At 39.6% G+C, this 19,909-nt stretch overlaps 3 protein-coding genes across 3 annotated transcripts; 1 reads left to right on the plus strand and 2 right to left on the minus strand.

The window, feature by feature from the left end:
- Positions 1-259: 259 nt before the first annotated feature.
- Positions 260-2,532, minus strand: LOC119082242 (ubiquitin carboxyl-terminal hydrolase 14). Its single transcript, XM_037191705.1, has 8 exons — positions 2,362-2,532; positions 2,165-2,260; positions 1,618-2,105; positions 1,469-1,560; positions 1,255-1,411; positions 1,117-1,182; positions 770-1,058; positions 260-710 (listed from the first exon to the last, which is right to left on the minus strand). The coding sequence occupies exons 1-8, from the start codon at positions 2,375-2,377 to the stop codon at positions 445-447; spliced, it is 1,470 nt and encodes a 489-aa protein (XP_037047600.1). The 5' UTR covers positions 2,378-2,532; the 3' UTR covers positions 260-444.
- A 2,298-nt stretch (positions 2,533-4,830) lies between these two features.
- On the minus strand, positions 4,831-6,284 carry LOC119082244 (splicing factor 3B subunit 4). The gene is made up of 4 exons (XM_037191708.1): positions 6,146-6,284; positions 5,901-5,984; positions 5,230-5,828; positions 4,831-5,155 (listed from the first exon to the last, which is right to left on the minus strand). Exons 1-4 carry the CDS (start codon positions 6,177-6,179, stop codon positions 4,880-4,882), a joined length of 993 nt encoding a protein of 330 aa, XP_037047603.1. The 5' UTR covers positions 6,180-6,284; the 3' UTR covers positions 4,831-4,879.
- A 3,939-nt stretch (positions 6,285-10,223) lies between these two features.
- Positions 10,224-12,352, plus strand: LOC119082243 (glutaryl-CoA dehydrogenase, mitochondrial). The gene is made up of 9 exons (XM_037191707.1): positions 10,224-10,488; positions 10,565-10,591; positions 10,738-10,872; positions 10,991-11,224; positions 11,290-11,337; positions 11,396-11,734; positions 11,800-11,995; positions 12,060-12,220; positions 12,277-12,352. Exons 1-9 carry the CDS (start codon positions 10,275-10,277, stop codon positions 12,339-12,341), a joined length of 1,419 nt encoding a protein of 472 aa, XP_037047602.1. The 5' UTR covers positions 10,224-10,274; the 3' UTR covers positions 12,342-12,352.
- Positions 12,353-19,909: the final 7,557 nt, after the last annotated feature.

Genomic DNA, 19,909 nt, shown 5'->3' on the forward strand with positions numbered 1-19,909 from the left:
AACAGTGAAAATATGAGTCAAAGAATTGAGGAGATAAGAGAGTAATTACAGTAAATACTAAAGGAATACTTGTCAATTTCCTGCGAATAACAATTACTACGACAATAACGGAGAAATGTGAGCAAATGAGCTAATTCTGTCACACGGTTCTAAAAATATAATGTTTCCTGATTAAAAGCAATCATTCGCATACCATTCGCCTTAGAAGAAGTCAGCGTCCACATGCAGCAAACATTCGCTTGAAGGAAAACAACGTCTCGCCTTTCTATTTTTGTTTTTATTTTATCTCAGCGGTAGAAAACAAAATGAAAAATATCTGAAAATTGTGGATGATCCGAAAACAGTCTGCAGCTCGATTTTGTTTTTAATTCAAAAACAACAATCATTCACAGTTTTTAATAGTAAAAAAAATCCACAGAAATAGCCTTGCTATTCTCACCATCATCACTCCTCCATTTTTTCATCTTCAACGGGCACCTCCAAAATTCTCGGCCCATACAACAGCACGTATGCACAATGCCAATCGCCACCTCCCGACAATCGCAATATTTCTTCGTCGGTAGCCGGAGTCACAACATCATCGTCGAACTTCATCCATTTACCTTCCGTTTGCCGAACCCAGCCGACGTAATGGCCAGACGAACTGGATCTGCCTTGATGTGTGAGCACCGCTTGTAACGTGTAATAACCACTATTATTGCTACCTAGATCTGATCGAATGGTTCAATCAAAATTGAAAGAATTTTTGTTTTGTAACATCAACACCAACCACTTTCGAAGAAATACGGCAGTGCATGCGTTTTGGGCTTCTTGTCTCCGGACTTAGGATTGTCTTTCATATTTGTTTGACGTTCCAGATAAGCATCCTCCTCTTCCTTGAATTTGGACCGCATGGGGGTTAACTTATCTTGCAATGCCGGTGTACACAGATCGAATGCATCGAAGTCGATGGGGAATTTAATGTCCTTCAGAACTTTTGCATTGATTCCCTCTTTGCCCTTGTATTGAAATCGCACAAAATTCACCGTCAAATAAGCAGGCAGTCGACTTATCAACGACTGAAACAATATTACTGGTCAGTAACCCGTTGGCGCTGACGCAAAATTTTAATTTTACCGTTTTGGTGTAAACAGCGTCCCTCGACAGCGATACAGACATTTTGGTCAGTTGCTCTTGCATTTTCTATAATATTCAAAATGAAAATTGAAACAAAATCTGCACAACTTTTTACGTTAAACACGTTTTCAATGTTACCGATTTAAGACCACTCAGCATGTACTTCACTTCTTGCGATATGAAACAACTTAATTGAAGGAAATTCTCCCTGCTAGATGTCGATGGTTCATCTGGCGCTTCGATACATTTCATTTCTACGTCGAAGGTGCCACCGAAATATTGGTCGATGAAAGAGCTGTCGAGCAAGACTGACGTCAATGGGTGTTCACATTAGAAAAACAAAATTATTTACCTGAATGAAGGACCATCGGCCGAGCTATTTTTGAGAGCAGGCAATTGTTGCTGCAACATTTTCAGCAGCTCAGACCAACATTCGTTAGCATCCTGAAAAGAAAATTTTAAAATAAAAAATACAGGAAACTGTTGGCCGTGTTTCAGTACTTGCTGTCGATAACCTCCATTTTCGCCAGTTTGAGCGAATTGTGGAAAAGTCATATGCAGCGTTTGAAGCAACAATATTGGAGTCACAGTATTTGAACCAGACATTTGATCGAAAACCGAACGCATTGCAGCAGTTATTGATTGAGCTGGCTGAGCCGATGCCAACGATGCCACGGAAAACTCTTCTTTGTAACGTTTCAACGAATCCCGTAATTCCGGCACAGACTTCAAACATTGCACAACAGCGTTCATATAGCATGTGTTGCCGAGATTTGTTAATCCAGCTGGTACTTCTAATGCCGTAGCCAGTTCGGCTTCGTTCATATCCTCGATGAATTTCGGACGTTCTTCTTCCGATGGTTCCGCTTGCATTTCGTCCTTTGTGCCGAGCATTAAGATCACAGCTCCATCTTTAACGGACACATTCCATTCTTCATCCTTTAACGTAATTCCCTTTAAAATGACTTTCTGTCGGTCGGGTTGAACGCCTATTGAAAATGCCATTTTTTATAAAAACTTTGCGATGAAAAGAAACGTTCCCACAAACCTGTGAGCGCATACAATTGTGCCTTGAACAATATCGGGTCCTCGTCGGTGTTCACCTCAATATTAGGGAAGTTCTCCCGTCCCCATTTCACTTTCACTAAAAAAAAACAATTTGATGCGATTGCACGGTTTAATAAAGCGGGTCATCTCCATAATTTTTGGTAAAATTACAGTCATGCTGATGGTTCGCACACTTACCTTTATAGCAAGGCATTTCAGACTTTTTAAATTGAATTACAAGTAAATGGTAGACAAGATTTACTTCCAAATTCGATTGATTGATTGAGACTATTTTGTTCCGAAAGAAAACCACAGTCACTTTTTGTATTCTAACCACAAACGTTCTGTGCGAATAAGACCGAAATGAATATTTGTTTTTTGAAGCTATGACACCGATGACACTTTCTGTCAACTGTGCGGTGTTTACTTTTAGGTGTTTTTCGATGTATATTGTCGATCAAAAACCGGGCGAATTCAAAAAATATGTGAACAGCAAAATAATAAACAAAATAAACGCATGGTACGCTATCGTTTGTGTCCAAATTAGTTCAGTTGATCTGTGGGACGGGACACAATAGATTTTCAACACACTTGTACTAAAAGTAAAACACTATATGCTCAGTCGTTTTGGGAAGAATATTGAGGAAATTTCAACTGATTTTCAAAACATTTTTAGCCCCGTACGAAGTACAAAGGGGCTTATAGGATTACGATGCCGTGTGTAATTGATGTAATTCGAAGCAGACGGTAAGGGCAAAGTGTTTGCCTATGTTCATAGATGACGAATCTGCAATAAAAATTTTGTCTGTCCGTCTGTCCGTCTGTCACGTCGATATCTTGAGTAAATCAAATCCGATTTCAAAAATTTTTTTTTCCCTGAAAGATAGTCGAAATAGTGAGGCTAAGTTCGAAGATGGGCGTATTCGGGTCGGCCCTTCGTGAGTTAGGGCCACCTAAGTGATTTAAGGTCTTTTGGTGATATTTATGGCAAAATAAACGAATGTAAATGACACGGCAAATGATAGGTATTGTCAATACCAATCCAGGAAAAAAAAGTTTTTTAAAATCGGGTGAGTGGACCGTGAGTTAGGGCCTTAGAAGTGAAATGCTACTAGGGCCCTATGTGTATTTTACATAGAACTCGAGTAAATTTCATTCGTTTTTCGTAATTTTTGTTTGATTTGGAAGGTAATCGAATGCCGAATAGAATGTTGTTGAAAAAAAATTAAATTTGGGTCCTTGGCCTAAGGCCGCTACTAGGGCCCTATGTGTATTTCACATATAACTCGAGTATATTTCATCCGTTTTTCGTAATTTTTGTTTCATTTGGAAGGTAATCAAAGGCCGAATAGAATGTTGTTGAAAAAAAATTAAATTTGGGTCCTTGGACTAAGGCCACTACTAGGGCCCTATGTGTATTTTACATATAACTCGAGCAAATTTCATCCGTTTTTCGTAATTTTTGTTTCATTTGGGAGGTAATCAAAGGCCGAATAGAATGTGGTTAAAAAAAAATTTGGGTCCTCGGACTGAGGCCGATACTAGGGCCCTATGTGTATTTTACATATAACTCGAGCAAATTTCATTCGTTTTTCGTAATTTTTGTTTCATTTGGAAGGTAATCAAAGGCCGAATAGAATGTTGTTGAAAAAAAATTAAATTTGGGTCCTTGGACTAAGGCCACTACTAGGGCCCTATGTGTATTTTACATATAACTCGAGCAAATTTCATCCGTTTTTCGTAATTTTTGTTTCATTTGGAAGGTAATCAAAGGCCGAATAGAATGTAGTTGGAAAAAAATTTAAATTTGGGTCCTCGGACTGAGGCCGATACTAGGCCCTTCAAAAAAATAAAATTTTAGGGCGATTTGAAATTTTTGTTTCATTTGAAAGGAACGTCGTACGGGGCTTCGTAATTGCGCTATGCGCAATTTGTAAGATGTACATATTACATAATAATTTTACTTTAACTACATTAACCGGCGCAATAGGCTTACGGTCAAAGTAGGGTGACAGACGCACTAGGGTCACGAACGCAATAGATATACGGGTTTGTACGGGGCTCAGTCGCAGCAAACGCTCCGACTGTTCTGATGGCTCGTTTAATTGATGATGAATGGTGGTCAATTTCGTAATTATGCACAGATTTTTTTCCTTGTTGATAACTTGAGTAACTCTTCAACGATTTTCAATCTTTTTTTTTTTTAATCGACGAAAAATACAATTTTTGAGGTTGATATCGTACTTGAATAATATCGGAGGCGTAGTGAGATGGGAGTAATTTATGAAAAAAACAATTCCTTGTTCCGTAATATAGACAGAATAGATGTTTCCAGCACGAGCTGGATGCAAATTCTGTAGTCAAATTCGCTAAAAAGTTTTTAAGCATAAGTTAAAAATAATATTTTGTCTGTGGTGTGTAAGAGACCCTCGACTTCAAAAAAAAAACGTTGAAATACATTGCGAATAAAAAGCCATAAATAAAAAATCCAATCAGACCGTATACCAGCTACGTATACTCACAATTTGTTGTAGTTGTTTCGTAATCTGATTACGGTAATCAGAAACAGGCTTCCAAAATCTCCATTTTTTTCATCTCAGGCCACATTTTTCCTACGTGGGTAATCAGTGTAAAGCGCTAATGTATTCATTAAAAAAAAACTTTATTTGCATCGATGGTCAAGTAAATTTATTCGATAGAAGTCCAAAACGAACATTCAGTAATTGAATTGTTCATTGTAGCCAGGAAAATTATTTCCGGGAGGCGGTGGCCTTGGTCCAAATCCAGGATTAAATCCTGGTGGAGGCGGTCTCCAATTTGGTGGTGGCGGTCTTGGAGGTCCAGGCATGTTCTGCCCGAAATTTTGCCAAGGTGGTTGAGGCATGGATCCGCGTTGTGGAAGAATGGGTGGAAGAGGTGGTTGTGGTGGCATCGGCGGCAAAGGTGGCGGTGGTATTGATGATGATGGTGGAATTGGCGGAACTGTTGGTGCCTGTAAATTGTAAGATAAACGAAAGTGTTTTTTTTCACAAATTTGTCTGAAATACGGAACAAAATCAATTTTACCATTAAAGGTGGCGGCGGTGGCATCATTTGTCCCATTTGACCGTGGCCCATTGGCATTGACATCATTGGAACTGGTGCGTCAGCAAACAATTGATGTGGACGATCAGATGTAGAAAGAGGATTTTGTGCCGCCAATAATCGTTCAGCGGCAGAGCCATGTCGTTCACCTTTCGAGTCCTTTTTGAAGGCGTACGAAACAGAAATCGGTCGATTGCACAAATACTGTCCATTCATTGCATCCATAGCAGCGTCGGATGCTTCGAAGCTGGCAAAGTTGATGAATGCAAAACCTTTTGAATTGCCCGTTTCCGGATCTCGCATAATTTTCGGTGTTTGTAATATCACACCAAATGCAGAAAATGTGTCGTACAGTAGCTTTTCATCGACTTCTGGATCCAAATTGCCAATGAAAATGTTCGCACCAACATCCAGATTTTTCTGATGAGCCGAAGCCTTGTTGACACGAATTGGCTTGCCGTACAGTTTGATCATGTTCATTATTTTTATGGCATAGTCCGCATCTTCTTCGCTGAGAAATTCTACGAAACCATAGCCTTGATGCATTTGCGTCACCCGATCTTTGGGCATATGAACGTTAACTGTACAATAGTAGAATCGATTAGAAAATTCCACAAACAAACACACACACACACACACTTGTTTTAACGTACCCACAGGTCCACCTTGAACAAACAGCTCCCATAATAAGGACTCAGACACTTTATCGTCTAACCCTCCCACGTAAATTGTGGCGTCTGGAAAATTACGAAATTTTTACTAGTTAGATGATGGGAAACGTTTTCATTGTAGAAGTAAGGCTACGTGACGTATGAAACGTAAGTGCCCTGAATTTACGAAAAAAAGGCACTGGAACCGAATGCTTTTGAGGCCAGTTCCGGTTTTATCTTTTATTTACCTTGATTTCTTTCCGCGATCGGACCGGCAGCCATGGTATCATACGATTACCCGGCCTTTTCTTACAAACAAAACTCTAGCAACAAAAACTGTCACGGCTGTCACGTTAAATTGCAAAAGAATGTAGTAGATGATTGAAACACAAAAAATATACGCAAGCCAACGAAGCCAACTGAAACTGAACCAACTAAAGCGACAAAACGAACTAAACCAACTAAACTGACACGCAACATTGAAAATCTATTACCTCGTGAATTTGAGCGGGGGAATGGCGGGTTATTTCAAACGTTAGAATACTTCGAAAATTGTAATTCACGCCGTAAGAGCTCGTTCAGGAACGATTTTTTCTTCACTCAGTGAAGATTTGACGATTCGTTTAATGTTACACTAACAGTTGTCTGACGTTTGCCGTTCAGATACGTTAGTGAAAGTTACGAGTTAATTTTCTGTTTATGTTTACATTCCCACATTCTTTTGAATTTCGACTGACCGAAATCGGCGCTATTTTTTCTGGGACTTCTTTATATATGTCTAGTTAGGCCTTGGTGCCTAGGCCCCAAAACAAGTCTAAGATTTTTTTTTTATCTTCCGAAAAAGTCGAAAAATGGGGTTTCGTAGTCCGGATTTCATTTCCGTAAGGTGGCGAGGATACGAGCGTGTATGGGTTCGTTGGAAAGCTGAGGTCGAGTATTCTCGGGGAAAATATTAATTTCAAAAAATTGTATGACAAACGGCCGAATGACCTCCGAAAAATTTCTCAGAATCGATGGAACGTAGGTGAACTTTGACGAGGGCTGTGACCTCCACCTCACTAATGCAATTATTTGATTAAATTATTATTTATTATGAATGTGGAGGACCTCAACTTTACAGTGATACTCACTTGCGTCCTTAACTTGCCTTAACGGACCAACTTACTAGAACGAAAGTGGAGGGGAACGGAACTTATATACAAAATGAAGAGGAAGGAGGTGCCAAAAACAACTGACAACAGAACTACTTTGTTTCTTAGAAATTTATTTGACCATGACGAACATCACTCATTCAGAATTCATTCGACGCAATGAAAAGTCAGAAAAAAATATTTTCGCACAGTCTACAGTGCGCTTTTCTAAGATCGACCATCCAGTTCGACCATTTCTTTGATCATCTGAATTGCATCAGGCGTCTCCTCATATGCCTCGTAATAGTATTGAATGGTTTCCTGGGCATGATCTTCACTTCCTTCACTGTACCGACACGCTGTCATTGCGTCCCAATAATCTTTCGGATCGATGAGACCGGGCCAACTGTACTTATTCCCCGTCTGAAAAAAGCCGAGCAACATTTCCAGTGCATGATCCAAATAGTCGACGAGAAGATATCTTGTTCGTATATAATTGCGCGTATCCAAGATTTCCCAAATACGCTCCCCTTCCGTTTCGAACACATTCGCCGGCAACATGAAACTTGGTGGTTCTGATGTACTCGACAGCAATATACTGTCTGTACTGTGGTTACTTGCAGCCCCCAGCTCGTACAGGATTACTTTTAGCACAACATCCGTTTATATGTAAATCCGTTCTATGAAAAAGTTCTGTTAGGTCGGTGTCAGATCGATTTGACATCGGAAAATCTCTGTTCTTGAACTGTCGACGCTGGCATATCGTATCATCAAATGGTCCACAGAAATCGAAATGATTTATATCCGCAGACCACAACACATCCATTGTAAATTCACTTCACCGAAGTTTCATGACATTTGGGTAACATTTCACGACCAAAATACATCGTGAGAAATCTAACCTCACAGTTACACCTGTCATCGTTAACTGAACGAAACTCAGTGAAGAAAAAATCGTTCCTGAACGAGCTCTAAGTGTGCCTAAAATTTGAATTTTAGGTGAACGATTCGATGAAAAGTACATTTCAACGCCTTGTATGAAAATGACGCTACGTTAGAAAGACCTCCGCACTTTCCATTTTGAATTTCGACAGCACTTACGGCGTGAATCGGTTTGAGAAGAATCCGAAGGATCCCTCATAAAGACTTTGTTGACGTCTTTACAAGAAAAGTAGCCTTGCGACTCAGAATATGTACTAGACAATAGTACATTACGTCCGAGTTTTCAAATTGGAACCTCGTACGTACAGTTCTTTACGTGAATATACAACGTAAATACATATTTCATATGAGCGGAGCACCATTTACATTGCCTTCTTCTTCTTCTTTTTCAGCCTGTTTCTATCCACTGCTGGATGTATGCCTCTCCAACTTCTTTCCATTTCGTACGATCCATTGCCATTTGCTGCCAGTTTGTACCTGCAATATTCTTAATTCCGATTGTCCATCTCTCTGGTGGTCTACCTATAGCTCGTCTTTTATATGGTCGCCAGTTCATGATCTTTTTGGTCCAACGTTCGTCTGTCCTTCTTGCAATATGTCCCGCCCAGCTCCATTTCAGAGATGCTATTCTTTCCATGACATCAACGACCCTGGTTTGTTGTCGAATCCATTGATTCGTCATTCTGTCTCTGAGTGTTATTCCAAGCATACTCCGTTCCATGGCTCTTTGTGTCACTCTCAATTTTCTTCGGATGCTTTCGTTAAAGTTAACGTTTCCGCTCCATAAGTGAGCACTGGAAGGACACAAGTGTCGAAAACTTTGCGTTGCCGTATCACGTAAAATTGATTAAGAATTTCATTATCATCTCGAAAAGCAATATGTTCAGGTGAACAAATGCCGATTGCAAATTAAACTGCCACTCTTTAACACAATGGTAACTACAAAGTATACATTTGGGCGTTTTTTAAATACTGGATTTTAGTTTACTTTCGATGATATCTTTCAACCAGAATCCTTTTTCAAAAATGTACGACCGCAATAACGACCACGAATGTAGTATTATTATTATTAAGGAGATAGCTGATTAACTACTGTGAGTTAAATCGCGCACGGAGGCCTCCGTTGGGCCTATTGTGCTACTATCGATGATTTGTTACGGTTCTATGCTGATTCCTGGAATCTACCTGAACTAACGATGAAGTTCAGGACGTCCTTGGGTAGCAAATGTTTGATGGACTGGTATTTAATGGTGTAGTTGCCCAGATGCTTCATCCTGTTTAGGATGTAGGCAGGGCAGTCACACAGAAAATGCTCAGCTGTGTCAGTATGGTAACCGCATTGGTCACAGCTCGGATCAGAACGTTTGCCTATAGTGGTGAGGTGTTTGTTGAAGCCGTAGTGTCCAGTGATCACTCCAGTGTATAATTTTAACCTCGTACGACTGACATTAATTAAGTACTTGGTGTTGATCCTGCTGATGCGTATGCAATGTTTGGACTGTCGACATGATCTGATATTAGCCCAGTGTTCTCTGAATTTCTTTTCTCTTAAGGAAAGTATCTGTCGTTCAGCTATCGACGGCGGTACGCTAGTTATGGGTTCCGGACCATATGTCTTGCTCAAAGCTGCCGCCTTGGCTAGCGTATCAGCTTTTTCGTTACCCTCGAAGCCCGAGTGTGCTGGAACCCATACTAGCTTTAAATTGTTTACCTGCGCTATTTGGTTCACTAGGTGCCAGCATTCTAACGACAGGGCAGAACTTTGCGTGTACGACTTAAGTGCTTTTAGGGCTGCTTGGCTGTCTGAACAAATATATATTGATTGTCGAATGGAATTGTCATCTACCAAAGAATGGCCAGAATGTAGTAGCTTTAAATAAAAATTAAACTTGGTTGTAGTAATTTGACCAGCCCTGAGAAAACTGCTTACGTTTTTTAGAGCCGGTTAAACGACTACAACCAAAATTAATTTTTATTTAAAAGGATTCTGATGAAAAGATATCATCCAAAATAAAATACGAGGCACACAAATGTAGGCTACAATTTTAGCTAAGTACCGGTGCCTCTTAAACTTATCGTAAAGTCTTTTAGAAGAATTTCGTTATAGGGCAGTTTACTTTTGCTTCACCATTTCGTCTAAAATATACTCCAAGTGTGACATCTCTAATTCTTGTTTTAACGCTTGGAGCTAGAGTGCCATGACATAACCCATGAATGAAGATCTATTCCATATTGTAGTTCCATCAGCTGTTTACGACGTGAAATACACAAAAACAAATCAAATTCCTAATGTGGAGAGGTTCGCATGCGTAGAACAATTAAAGTCTTTAATTTAGAGCAAAAACTAAAGTGGATTTTATCAGCGCAACAATTCATTGGTATCAGTAATGTAAATATCTTCCTTCAGTGTATATACCATACGTGTTGTGTGCATTGTGTATTTTTTGTGATGTTGTCGCTAAGAACTTCTAAAACTGTGGGACAGTTGTTCCATTCTTCGCAATCGTTTTGGTCGAGGTGTAAGATAATCACAACACGGTACTTATTTAAGCTGAAAATAATGCCAAATTTTCGTTGTTTCCATCCACTGTGTAGCCTTAGCTTCGAAATCGTCTTCAAAGCGTAAGTGTGCGATGAGTTAAGTGGCTGGAAATGTAACATAATCTTTAACAGCATCACACCCGATTATATAATAGAGAAGCGATAAGAAATTCACATTCGAATTGTTTGCTTGCTTTCGTCGTTTAATCAACCATAAATCTTTACAGAGATATTCAACTGGGAAGATCCATTACAGTTAGAGTCACTATTGACCGAAGATGAAATATCAATTAGAGATACGTTTCGTACATACTGTCAGGAGAAGTTAATGCCTCGAGTTATCAATGGCAATAGAAATGAAGGTATAATTCAGAAATGAAAGAATTTTCCGTTGATTTGCTAAGCACTTGATACGCTTTCGTTTCCAACTTTCTTCTCTAGGCTCGTTGAAAATTTTACCAATTTATCAATTCTTTACAGTTTTTGACAAGACAATTATGACCGAGCTTGGTGAGCTTGGTGCACTGGGTTGCACATTAAAAAATTATGGATGCGCAGGTGTTTCAAGTGTGGCATATGGGTTGCTGACACGTGAAATTGAACGAGTCGACTCAGGTTATAGATCGGCTCTATCAGTACAAAGTTCACTGGCAATGGGCGCAATTTATGACTTTGGAAATGATCAGCAAAGGAACAAGTATCTGCCTAGGTTAGGTATGACCCGCTTGTATACGATTCACTAAAACCTCCAACTGAAATTTACAAATTTATGAGAACAGCAAAAGGAGAACTGATTGGGTGTTTCGGTTTAACGGAACCAAATCACGGTATGAAATAAAAAAGTTCTCTTAGTATTTACGTTTGATGGATAAAATGCCGTTTCAGGCAGTGACCCCGGTTCAATGGAAACGAAGGCCAAATACGATGCTGCATCAAAATCATATATTTTGTCCGGGAGCAAGACATGGATCACAAATTCACCACTAGCCGATGTACTCATCGTATGGGCGAATTGTGAAGATAACAAAATTCGAGGATTCATCGTTGACCGTTCGATTAGTGCTAAAGGATTGGCAACACCGAAAATTGAAGGAAAATTTTCGTTGCGTGCGTCAACAACCGGCATGATACTAATGGATGATTTACGAGTACCAGAAGAGAATCTTCTGCCAAAAGTCGAAGGTCTCAAGGGGCCGTTTACATGTCTGAACAATGCTCGATACGGTAAAGTATTTTCCTTTTCGTAATGCATAGGAAATAGTGAAAATTGTATTATGTTTGCTGCACAGGCATTGCATGGGGTGCTCTTGGAGCAGCCGAAGCGTGTCTTACTATTGCCAGGCAATATACCCTAGACCGCAAGCAATTCAATCGTCCTCTCGCTGCCAATCAATTGATTCAAAAGAAATTAGCCGACATGGTCACTGAAATCGGCTTGGGTACCCTGGGATGCATACAAGCAGGACGGTTGAAGGATGAACACAAGTAATTTTCCTTTTAAACTGCGGCCATTTCAATCGAATGGTAGACTCAAATGTTAAACGTCCAGATTAGCTCCGGAGATGATATCGCTGCTGAAACGGAACAACGCCGGTAAATCATTGGAAATTGCCAGAGTTGCTAGAGACATGCTCGGAGGTAACGGGATTTCCGATGAATATCATATCATTCGCCACGTCATGAATTTGGAATCGGTCAACACGTACGAGGGTGAGTAAAGTAAAAAAAATAGATTTCCATTTCAGTGAAAATTTAACTAATTTCAGGAACGCATGATATTCACGCACTGATATTGGGTCGAGCGATTACTGGTATTGCAGCATTCTCATAAAGATATATCGATGGGGACATTACAATTTTGCATTTAGAGAAAAATGTATTCTTGTCTGATGTCTGACTTGTTGAAGGTCGAAAATAATAGTTTATTTTTCCAAATATCAAGTTTTATTTGAAAAATGGGCTTGACATTTGTGCATTTTAAAAATGTTGGATCTGGAAGGACTTTAAAATTAAATTTTAAATACTAAGTGCACCTGAACAGCTTCCTCGAAAAAGATAGTCCGACGCACATCTGAAAACAAAGTTTTTTCATTGGAACTTGTTTGAATATCGACTGTGACTACAGCTGCCAAATTTAGTACTATTTTGTATTAAATGGCTTTTCATAGTTGTTTAACACATAGTCAAGTTTCAGTACCCTATTTAGAGTACCACTCATGCTTGATATGCTGACGTACACTGTATACCAATCGCTACAAATCAACGCGCTTCAAGAAAAAGTGCTTCGGATGGCAGCTACCAAATAGAGTGTTATTTTTGTGTTAAAAAATCTTCCAGATTGCAGTGGTAAAATTTGTTTGATACACTGTCCCGTTTCAGTACTCAGTTTTCAATCATTCGTGAGGAGCTCTAAAAATCAGAGAGTTGATAACAGATTGCATTGCTTCTGTTTTGTAATCAGGAGTTTATTTTGTTAAAATGAGCTGAGTTGAAAAAATTTTAATTTTTTTCTTCCGAATGTGAAATTTTGTTGATTTCTATTTGTCGCATATCGTTCAATTGTATCAATTTTTACCCAGATGTGTCCGGCAAGTCGGAATCAACGCCATCTATCATCAAATCTCTGCTAATCTCTGAAATGCTTTTTTGGCCTCTACAAATTAAAAATTGATTGCACTAAACGGATTAAGAAAAGATGATAAGAACTGCCTTTTCTGGCGATAAAATTTTGTAAAATGATATTTCTCGAATTATCTGCAATTGATAATCACGAAAGTTCGAGAAACTCGATCTCCGTGTATGACAGTAGCTGTAGTAATACTACATAATAGTTTCGGTATTGTTATTTGGAATTGCGTGGTTGCATCGCTCGGCTTTGTACGTAATGTACTATTACAGGAGAAGGTTCTGAAAGAACATGTTAAGACACTTTCGAGTTGATCACGAAGGCGGTGGAATCAAAATTTTCCTATAGCGCCAACTAGGTTTGGAAAATTTTATATGACGATTTCAACTTACCAATAGTACATTGAATGACAAGGGGCGAAAGTAAAAAAATTCAACCGTGTGCGAGAGTTGATGCCCGCGCCGAAGGCAAGGGCCTCTATCGCACAGGTTGAATTTTTTTACTTTTGCCACGAGTCGTTCATACTATTTTTTTTTTGATACCAACATCGAAAGTTGATACTTATCGCAAATAGCGGAACCAAATGTTGAAATATGCAAAGTATATAAACACTGAGTGTTCAAAGTATATAAACACTGAAGGTAATGCAGACCCTCAGCGGATCAGAGAAATTACGGATCCAAACTTTCAGGTGAATTCATTTTCGTATGTTGTCTAACTTAGACTTGTGCAACATGACGGCCCTAAATCCATCCAATTCACCACTAAATACAACTTGACCCAAACAAATTGTGTATGTGTGCAACATAACCCCGCTAAATCGTACCAAATTCACCACTAGATGCAACCTGACGCAAACGAATTCAATAAGTGTGCAACATGATGGAGCTAAAATTCACCTGAAAGTTTGGATCTTTGTGTAACTGCGGATTTGCATTACCTTCAGTGTTTATATACTTTGGAAATATGAAGGCATTTAGCCAGAAAATGCGGGGGTATATGAAAAATTTAATTATTTAGCCATCACAACAATAACACACACAAAAATTAACAAATAACTAACAATTCATTCAATTCACAAGGGCACTGGCGCACGCCTTATTTCAATTTTCATGCCTTCGGCAAAAATTACGGAATTTTTCTCGTAATTTGGGCCCTCGGCATGAAAAGTTGTATACGCATCTGTTGTGGACGGTTTATTTTAGGCACTTTCGCTTGTCGCCCTCACTTCGTTCGGGCTACAACTCGCGAAATTGCCTAAAATATACCGTCCACAACAGATACGTAATAGTCATTTGTGTACCTGTTTTGGACGATTAATTTTAGGCAATTTCGCGGATTGTAGGCCGTCCCAAACAGGTGCACATGTGAGTTTTCATGCAGAGGGCCGGAAACCCGAGAAAATTCGAAAAATTGCCCTCATTTTCGGCCCCGAAGCATGAAATAGTTATTTGGATCACAAGGGACGAAAGTAAAGAAATTCAACCGTGTGCGAGAGTTGCTGCCCGCGCCGAAGGCAAATGACTATTTCATCACACGAACTACGAAAATTGTAATTTTCGGTTCCCAAACGGGAAGCGAAAGTAAAACAAGGCATCAGAACAGTCGGAGCGTTTGCTGCGACTTAGCCCCGTACGACCCGTAATCCTATTTCGTTCGTAACCATAATACGTCCGTAGCCGTAATACGCCCGGAACCCTAATACGTCTACAACCCTCTAATGCGTCTGTTACCAAAATGCAAGTCAAGTTGGGCATGGTCAAATTTACTGAAAGTGTTCATTTTTAAAATTGCGCATAGCGCAATTACGAAAGCCCGTACGAAGTACCTCTCAAATAAAACCAACAATTTACGATATTATTTTCTATTGGGTATTCAATTATCTCTCAAATGAAACAAAAACTAGCAAAATCGGATGAGATTTACTCGATTTATGTGCAAAAAACACTTAGGGTCGAGTAGCGGCCTTAGTCCAAGGGCCCAAATTTGAAACTTTTTTCGCCACGTTCTTTTCGGTATTCAATTACCTTCCATAAAAAACTAAATCTAGCAAAATCGGATAAGATTTACTCGATTATGTGCAAAAAACACTTAGGGCCGAGTAGCGGCCTTAGTCCAAGGGCCCAAATTTGAAACTTTTTTCGCCACGTTCTTTTCGGTATTCAATTACCTTCCATAAAAAACTAAATCTAGCAAAATCGGATAAGATTTACTCGATTTATGTGCAAAAAACACTTAGGGCCGAGTAGCGGCCCTAGTCCAAGGGCCCAAATTTGAAACTTTTTTCGCCACGTTCTTTTCGGTATTCAATTACCTTCCATAAAAAACTAAATCTAGCAAAATCGGATGAGATTTACTCGATTTATGAGCAAAAAACACTTAGGGCCGAGTACCGGCCTTAGTCCAAAGGCCCAAATTTGAAACTTTTTTTGCCATCTTCTATTCGGCATTCAATTATCTCTCAAATGAAACAAAATCTAGCAAAATCGGATGAGATTTACTCGATCTATGTACAAAAAACACTTAGGGCCGAGTAGCGGCCTTAGTCCAAGGGCCCAAATTTGAAACTTTTTTCGACACGTTCTTTTCGGTATTCAATTACCTTCCATAAAAAACTAAATCTGGCAAAATCGGATGAGATTTACTCGATTTATGTGGAAAAAACACTTAGGGCCGAGTAACGACCTTTGAGCCCTCCCAACAAGCTCGCGTTGCATCCTACACAAAAACAATGTTCAGCAACTTTGTTCTACTCATCAATACCTTTCATTTGATATATCACAAGCAGCTATTGCGTGGGTATTTCGGTAGATATCGTCGAAAGACTGAAAAACACCTATAGGGCCCTAGCTCTGGAAGGGCCGACCCTACCATGCCCATTTTCGAACTTGACCTTACTTTTGTCGATACCAATCGGGGAAAAAAAGAATTTTGAAAAAAGGTTGTGATTTGCTCAAGCTAGAGGGGTCACGGACGGACGGACGGACGGACATTTTTAGCCCCGTACGAAGTACTGGGGGCTTATAAGATTAATATGCCGTTTGTAACACGTCGAATTGGAAGCAGACAGTAAGGGCAAAGCATTTGTATATGTTCATAGATGACGAATCCGCAATAAAAAAAATGTCCGTCCGTCCGTCCGTCCGTCCGTCCGTCCGTCCGTGACCCCTCTAGCTTGAGTAAATCACAACCTTTTTTCAAAATTCTTTTTTTCCCCGATTGGTATCGACAAAAGTAAGGTCAAGTTCGAAAATGGGCATGGTAGGGTCGGCCCTTCCAGAGCTAGGGCCCTATAGGTGTTTTTCAGTCTTTCGACGATATCTACCAAAATACGCACGCAATAGCTGCTTGTGATATATCAAATGAAAGGTATTGACGAGTAGAACAAAGTTGCAGAACATTGTTTTTGGGTAAGATGCAACGCGGGCTTGTTGGGAGGGCTCAAAGGTCGTTACTCGGCCCTAAGTGTTTTTTGCACATAAATCGAGTAAATCTCATCCGATTTTGCTAGATTTAGTTTTTTATGGAAGGTAATTGAATATCGAAAAGAACGTGACGAAAAAAGTTTCAAATTAGGGCCCTTGGACTAAGGCCGCTACTCGGCCCTAAGTGTTTTTTGCACATAAATCGAGTAAATTTCATCCGATTTTGCTAGTTTTTGTTTCATTTGAGAGGTAATTGAATACCCAATGGAAAGTTGGCAAAAAATTTTGGGTTTCTAAAATAATGTCGTAAATTGTTGGTTTTATTTGAAAGGTACTTCGTACGGGCTTTCGTAATTGCGCTATGCGCAATTTTAAAAATGAACAGTTCAGTAAATTTGACAATGCCCAACTTGACTTGCATTTTGGTAACAGACGCATCAGAGGGTTGTAGACGTATTAGAGTTCCGGGCTTATTAGGGCTACGGACGAATTATGGTTGCGGACGAAATAGGATTACGGGTTGTACGGGGCTAAGTCGCAGCAAACGCTCCGACTGTTCTGATGCCTTGTTTTTATTGCGGATTCGTCATCTATGAACATAACCAAATGCTTTGCCCTTACTGTCTGCTTCCAATTCGACGTGTTACAAACGGCATATTAATCTTATAAGCCCCCAGTACTTCGTACGGGGCTAAAAATGCAAGTTATGTATCGAAATCGGTTAATACATAATGCGAAAGTCTATGTATATAATGCGAAAGTCGATGTACATAATGCGAAAGTCAAATCTTGTCAAGATGTTTACTTTGATCAATATTGAACAAACCGGACGGACGGACGGACGGACATTTTTTTTTATTGCGGATTCGTAGTCTATGAACATAACCAAATGCTTTGCCCTTACTGTCTGCTTCCAATTCGACGTGTTACAAACGGCATATTAATCTTATAAGCCCCCAGTACTTCGTACGGGGCTAAAAAATGTCCGTCCGTCCGTCCGTCCGTGACCCCTCTAGCTAGAGTAAATCACAACCTTTTTTCAAAATTCTTTTTTTCCCCGATTGGTATCGACAAAAGTAAGGTCAAGTTCGAAAATGGGCATGGTAGGGTCAGCCCCTCCAGAGCTAGGGCCCTATAGGTGTTTTTCAGTCTTTCGACGATATCTACCGAAATACGCACGCAATAGCTGCTTGTGATACATCAAATGAAAGGTATTGACGAGTAGAACAAAGTTGCTGAACATTGTTTTTGGGTAAGATGCAACGCGAGCTTGTTGTGAGGGCTCAAAGGTCGTTACTCGGCCCTAAGTGTTTTTTGCACATAAATCGAGTAAATCTCATCCGATTTTGCTAGATTTAGTTTTTTATGGAAGGTAACTGAATACCGAAAAGAACGTGTCGAAAAAAGTTTCAAATTTGGGCCCTTGGACTAAGGCCGCTACTCGGCCCTAAGTGTTTTTTGCACATAAATCGAGTAAATCTCATCCGGTTTTGTTAGATTTAGTTTTTTATGGAAGGTAACTGAATACCGAAAAGAACGTGTCGAAAAAAGTTTCAAATTTGGGCTCTTGGACTAAGGCCGCTACTCGGCCCTAAGTGTTTTTTGCACATAAATCGAGTAAATCTCATCCGATTTTGCTAGATTTTGTTTCATTTGAGAGATAATTGAATACCGAAAAGAACGTGTCGAAAAAAGTTTCAAATTTGGGCCCTTGGACTAAGGCCGCTACTCGGCTCTAAGTGTTTTTTGCACATAAATCGAGTAAATCTGATCCGTTTTTGCTAGATTTAGTTTTTTGTGGAAGGTAATTGAATACCGAAAATAACGTGGCAAAAAAGTTTCAAATTTGGGCCCTTGGACTAAGGCCGCCACTCGGCCCTAAGTGTTTTTTGCACATAAATCGAGTAAATCTCATCCGATTTTGCTAGTTTTTGATTCATTTGAGAGATAATTGAATACCCAATAGAAAGTTGGCAAACAATTTTGGGTTTCTAAAATAATATCGTAAATTGTTGGTTTTATTTGAGAGGTACTTCGTACGGGCTTTCGTAATTGCGCTATGCGCAATTTTAAAAATGAACACTTTCAGTAAATTTGACCATGCCCAACTTGACTTGCATTTTGGTAACAGACGCATTAGAGGGTTGTAGACGTATTAGGGTTCCGGGCGTATTACGGCTACGGACGTATTATGGTTACGGACGAAATAGGATTACGGGTCGTACGGGGCTAAGTCGCAGCAAACGCTCCGACTGTTCTGATGCCTTGTTTGAACATAAATCGAGTAAATCTCATCCGATTTTGCTATATTTAGCTTTTTATGGAAGGTAATTGAATACTGAAAAGAACGTGGCGAAAAACGTGTCAAATTTGCTCTCTTGGACTAAGGCCGCTACTCGGCCCTAAGTGTTTTTTGCACATAAATCGAGTAAATCTCATCCGATTTTTCTAGTTTTTGTTTCATTTGAGAGATAATTGAATGCCGAATAGAATGATGGCGAAAAAAGTTTCAAATTTGGTCCCTTGGACTAAGGCCGCTACTCGGCCCTAAGTGTTTTTTGCACATAAATCGAGTAAATCTCATCCGATTTTGCTAGTTTTTGTTTCATTTGAGAGATAATGGAATGCCGAATAGAATTATAGCAAAAAAAGTTTTAAATATGGGTCCTTGGACTAAGGCCGCTGCTCGGCCCTAAGTGTTTTTTGCACATAAATTGAGAAAATCTCAACCGATTTTGCTACTTTTTGTTTCATTTGAGAGATAATTGAATGACGAATAGAATGGTGGAAAAAAAGTTTTAAATTTGGGCCCTTGGTCTAAGGCCGCTACTCGGCCCTAAGTGTTTTTTGCACATAAATCGAGTAAATATCATCCGAGTTTGCTAATTTTTGTTTTATTTGAGAGGGAATTGAATACCCAATGGAAAGTTGGCAAAAAATTTTGGGTTTCTAAAATAATGTCGTAAATTGTTGGTTTTATTTGAGAGGTACTTCGTACGGGTGCTATGCGCAATTTTAAAAATGAACACTTTCAGTAAATTTGAGCATGCCCAACTTGACTTGCATTTTGGTAACAGACGCATTAGAGGGTTGTAGACGTATTAGGGGTCCGGGCGTATTACGGCTACGTTCGTATTATGGTTACGGACGAAATAGGATTACAGGTCGTACGGGGCTAAGTCGCAGCAAACGCTCCGACTGTTCTGATGCCTTGTTTTTATTGCGGATTCGTCATCTATGAACATAACCAAATGCTTTGCCCTTACTGTCTGCTTCCAATTCGACGTGTTACAAACGGCATATTAATCTTATAAGCCCCCAGTACTTCGTACGGGGCTAAAAATTGCT

The sequence above is a fragment of the Bradysia coprophila genome, unplaced genomic scaffold (genome assembly GCF_014529535.1).
Source record: "Bradysia coprophila strain Holo2 unplaced genomic scaffold, BU_Bcop_v1 contig_400, whole genome shotgun sequence".
Classification (NCBI taxonomy): domain Eukaryota; kingdom Metazoa; phylum Arthropoda; class Insecta; order Diptera; family Sciaridae; genus Bradysia; species Bradysia coprophila.

Bases quoted from the DNA above. Each gene is read 5' to 3' on its own strand.
- LOC119082242 (XM_037191705.1), bottom strand. The intron at 1,059-1,116 runs GTAAAATTAAAA...ATATTGTTTCAG, and splicing joins ACGCTGTTTACACCAAAACG to TCGTTGATAAGTCGACTGCC. The intron at 711-769 runs GTTGGTGTTGAT...CCATTCGATCAG, and splicing joins GCCGTATTTCTTCGAAAGTG to ATCTAGGTAGCAATAATAGT.
- LOC119082244 (XM_037191708.1), bottom strand. From the start codon at position 6,179: ATGGCTGCCGGTCCGATCGCGGAAAGAAATCAAG. The intron at 5,985-6,145 runs GTAAATAAAAGA...GTAATTTTCCAG, and splicing joins GATCGCGGAAAGAAATCAAG to ACGCCACAATTTACGTGGGA. The intron at 5,829-5,900 runs GTACGTTAAAAC...ACTATTGTACAG, and splicing joins TGTTCAAGGTGGACCTGTGG to TTAACGTTCATATGCCCAAA.
- LOC119082243 (XM_037191707.1), top strand. From the start codon at position 10,275: ATGCGTAGAACAATTAAAGTCTTTAATTTAGAGCAAAAACTAAAGTGG. The intron at 10,592-10,737 runs GTAAGTGTGCGA...AAATCTTTACAG, and splicing joins TTCGAAATCGTCTTCAAAGC to AGATATTCAACTGGGAAGAT. The intron at 11,996-12,059 runs GTAATTTTCCTT...TTAAACGTCCAG, and splicing joins CGGTTGAAGGATGAACACAA to ATTAGCTCCGGAGATGATAT.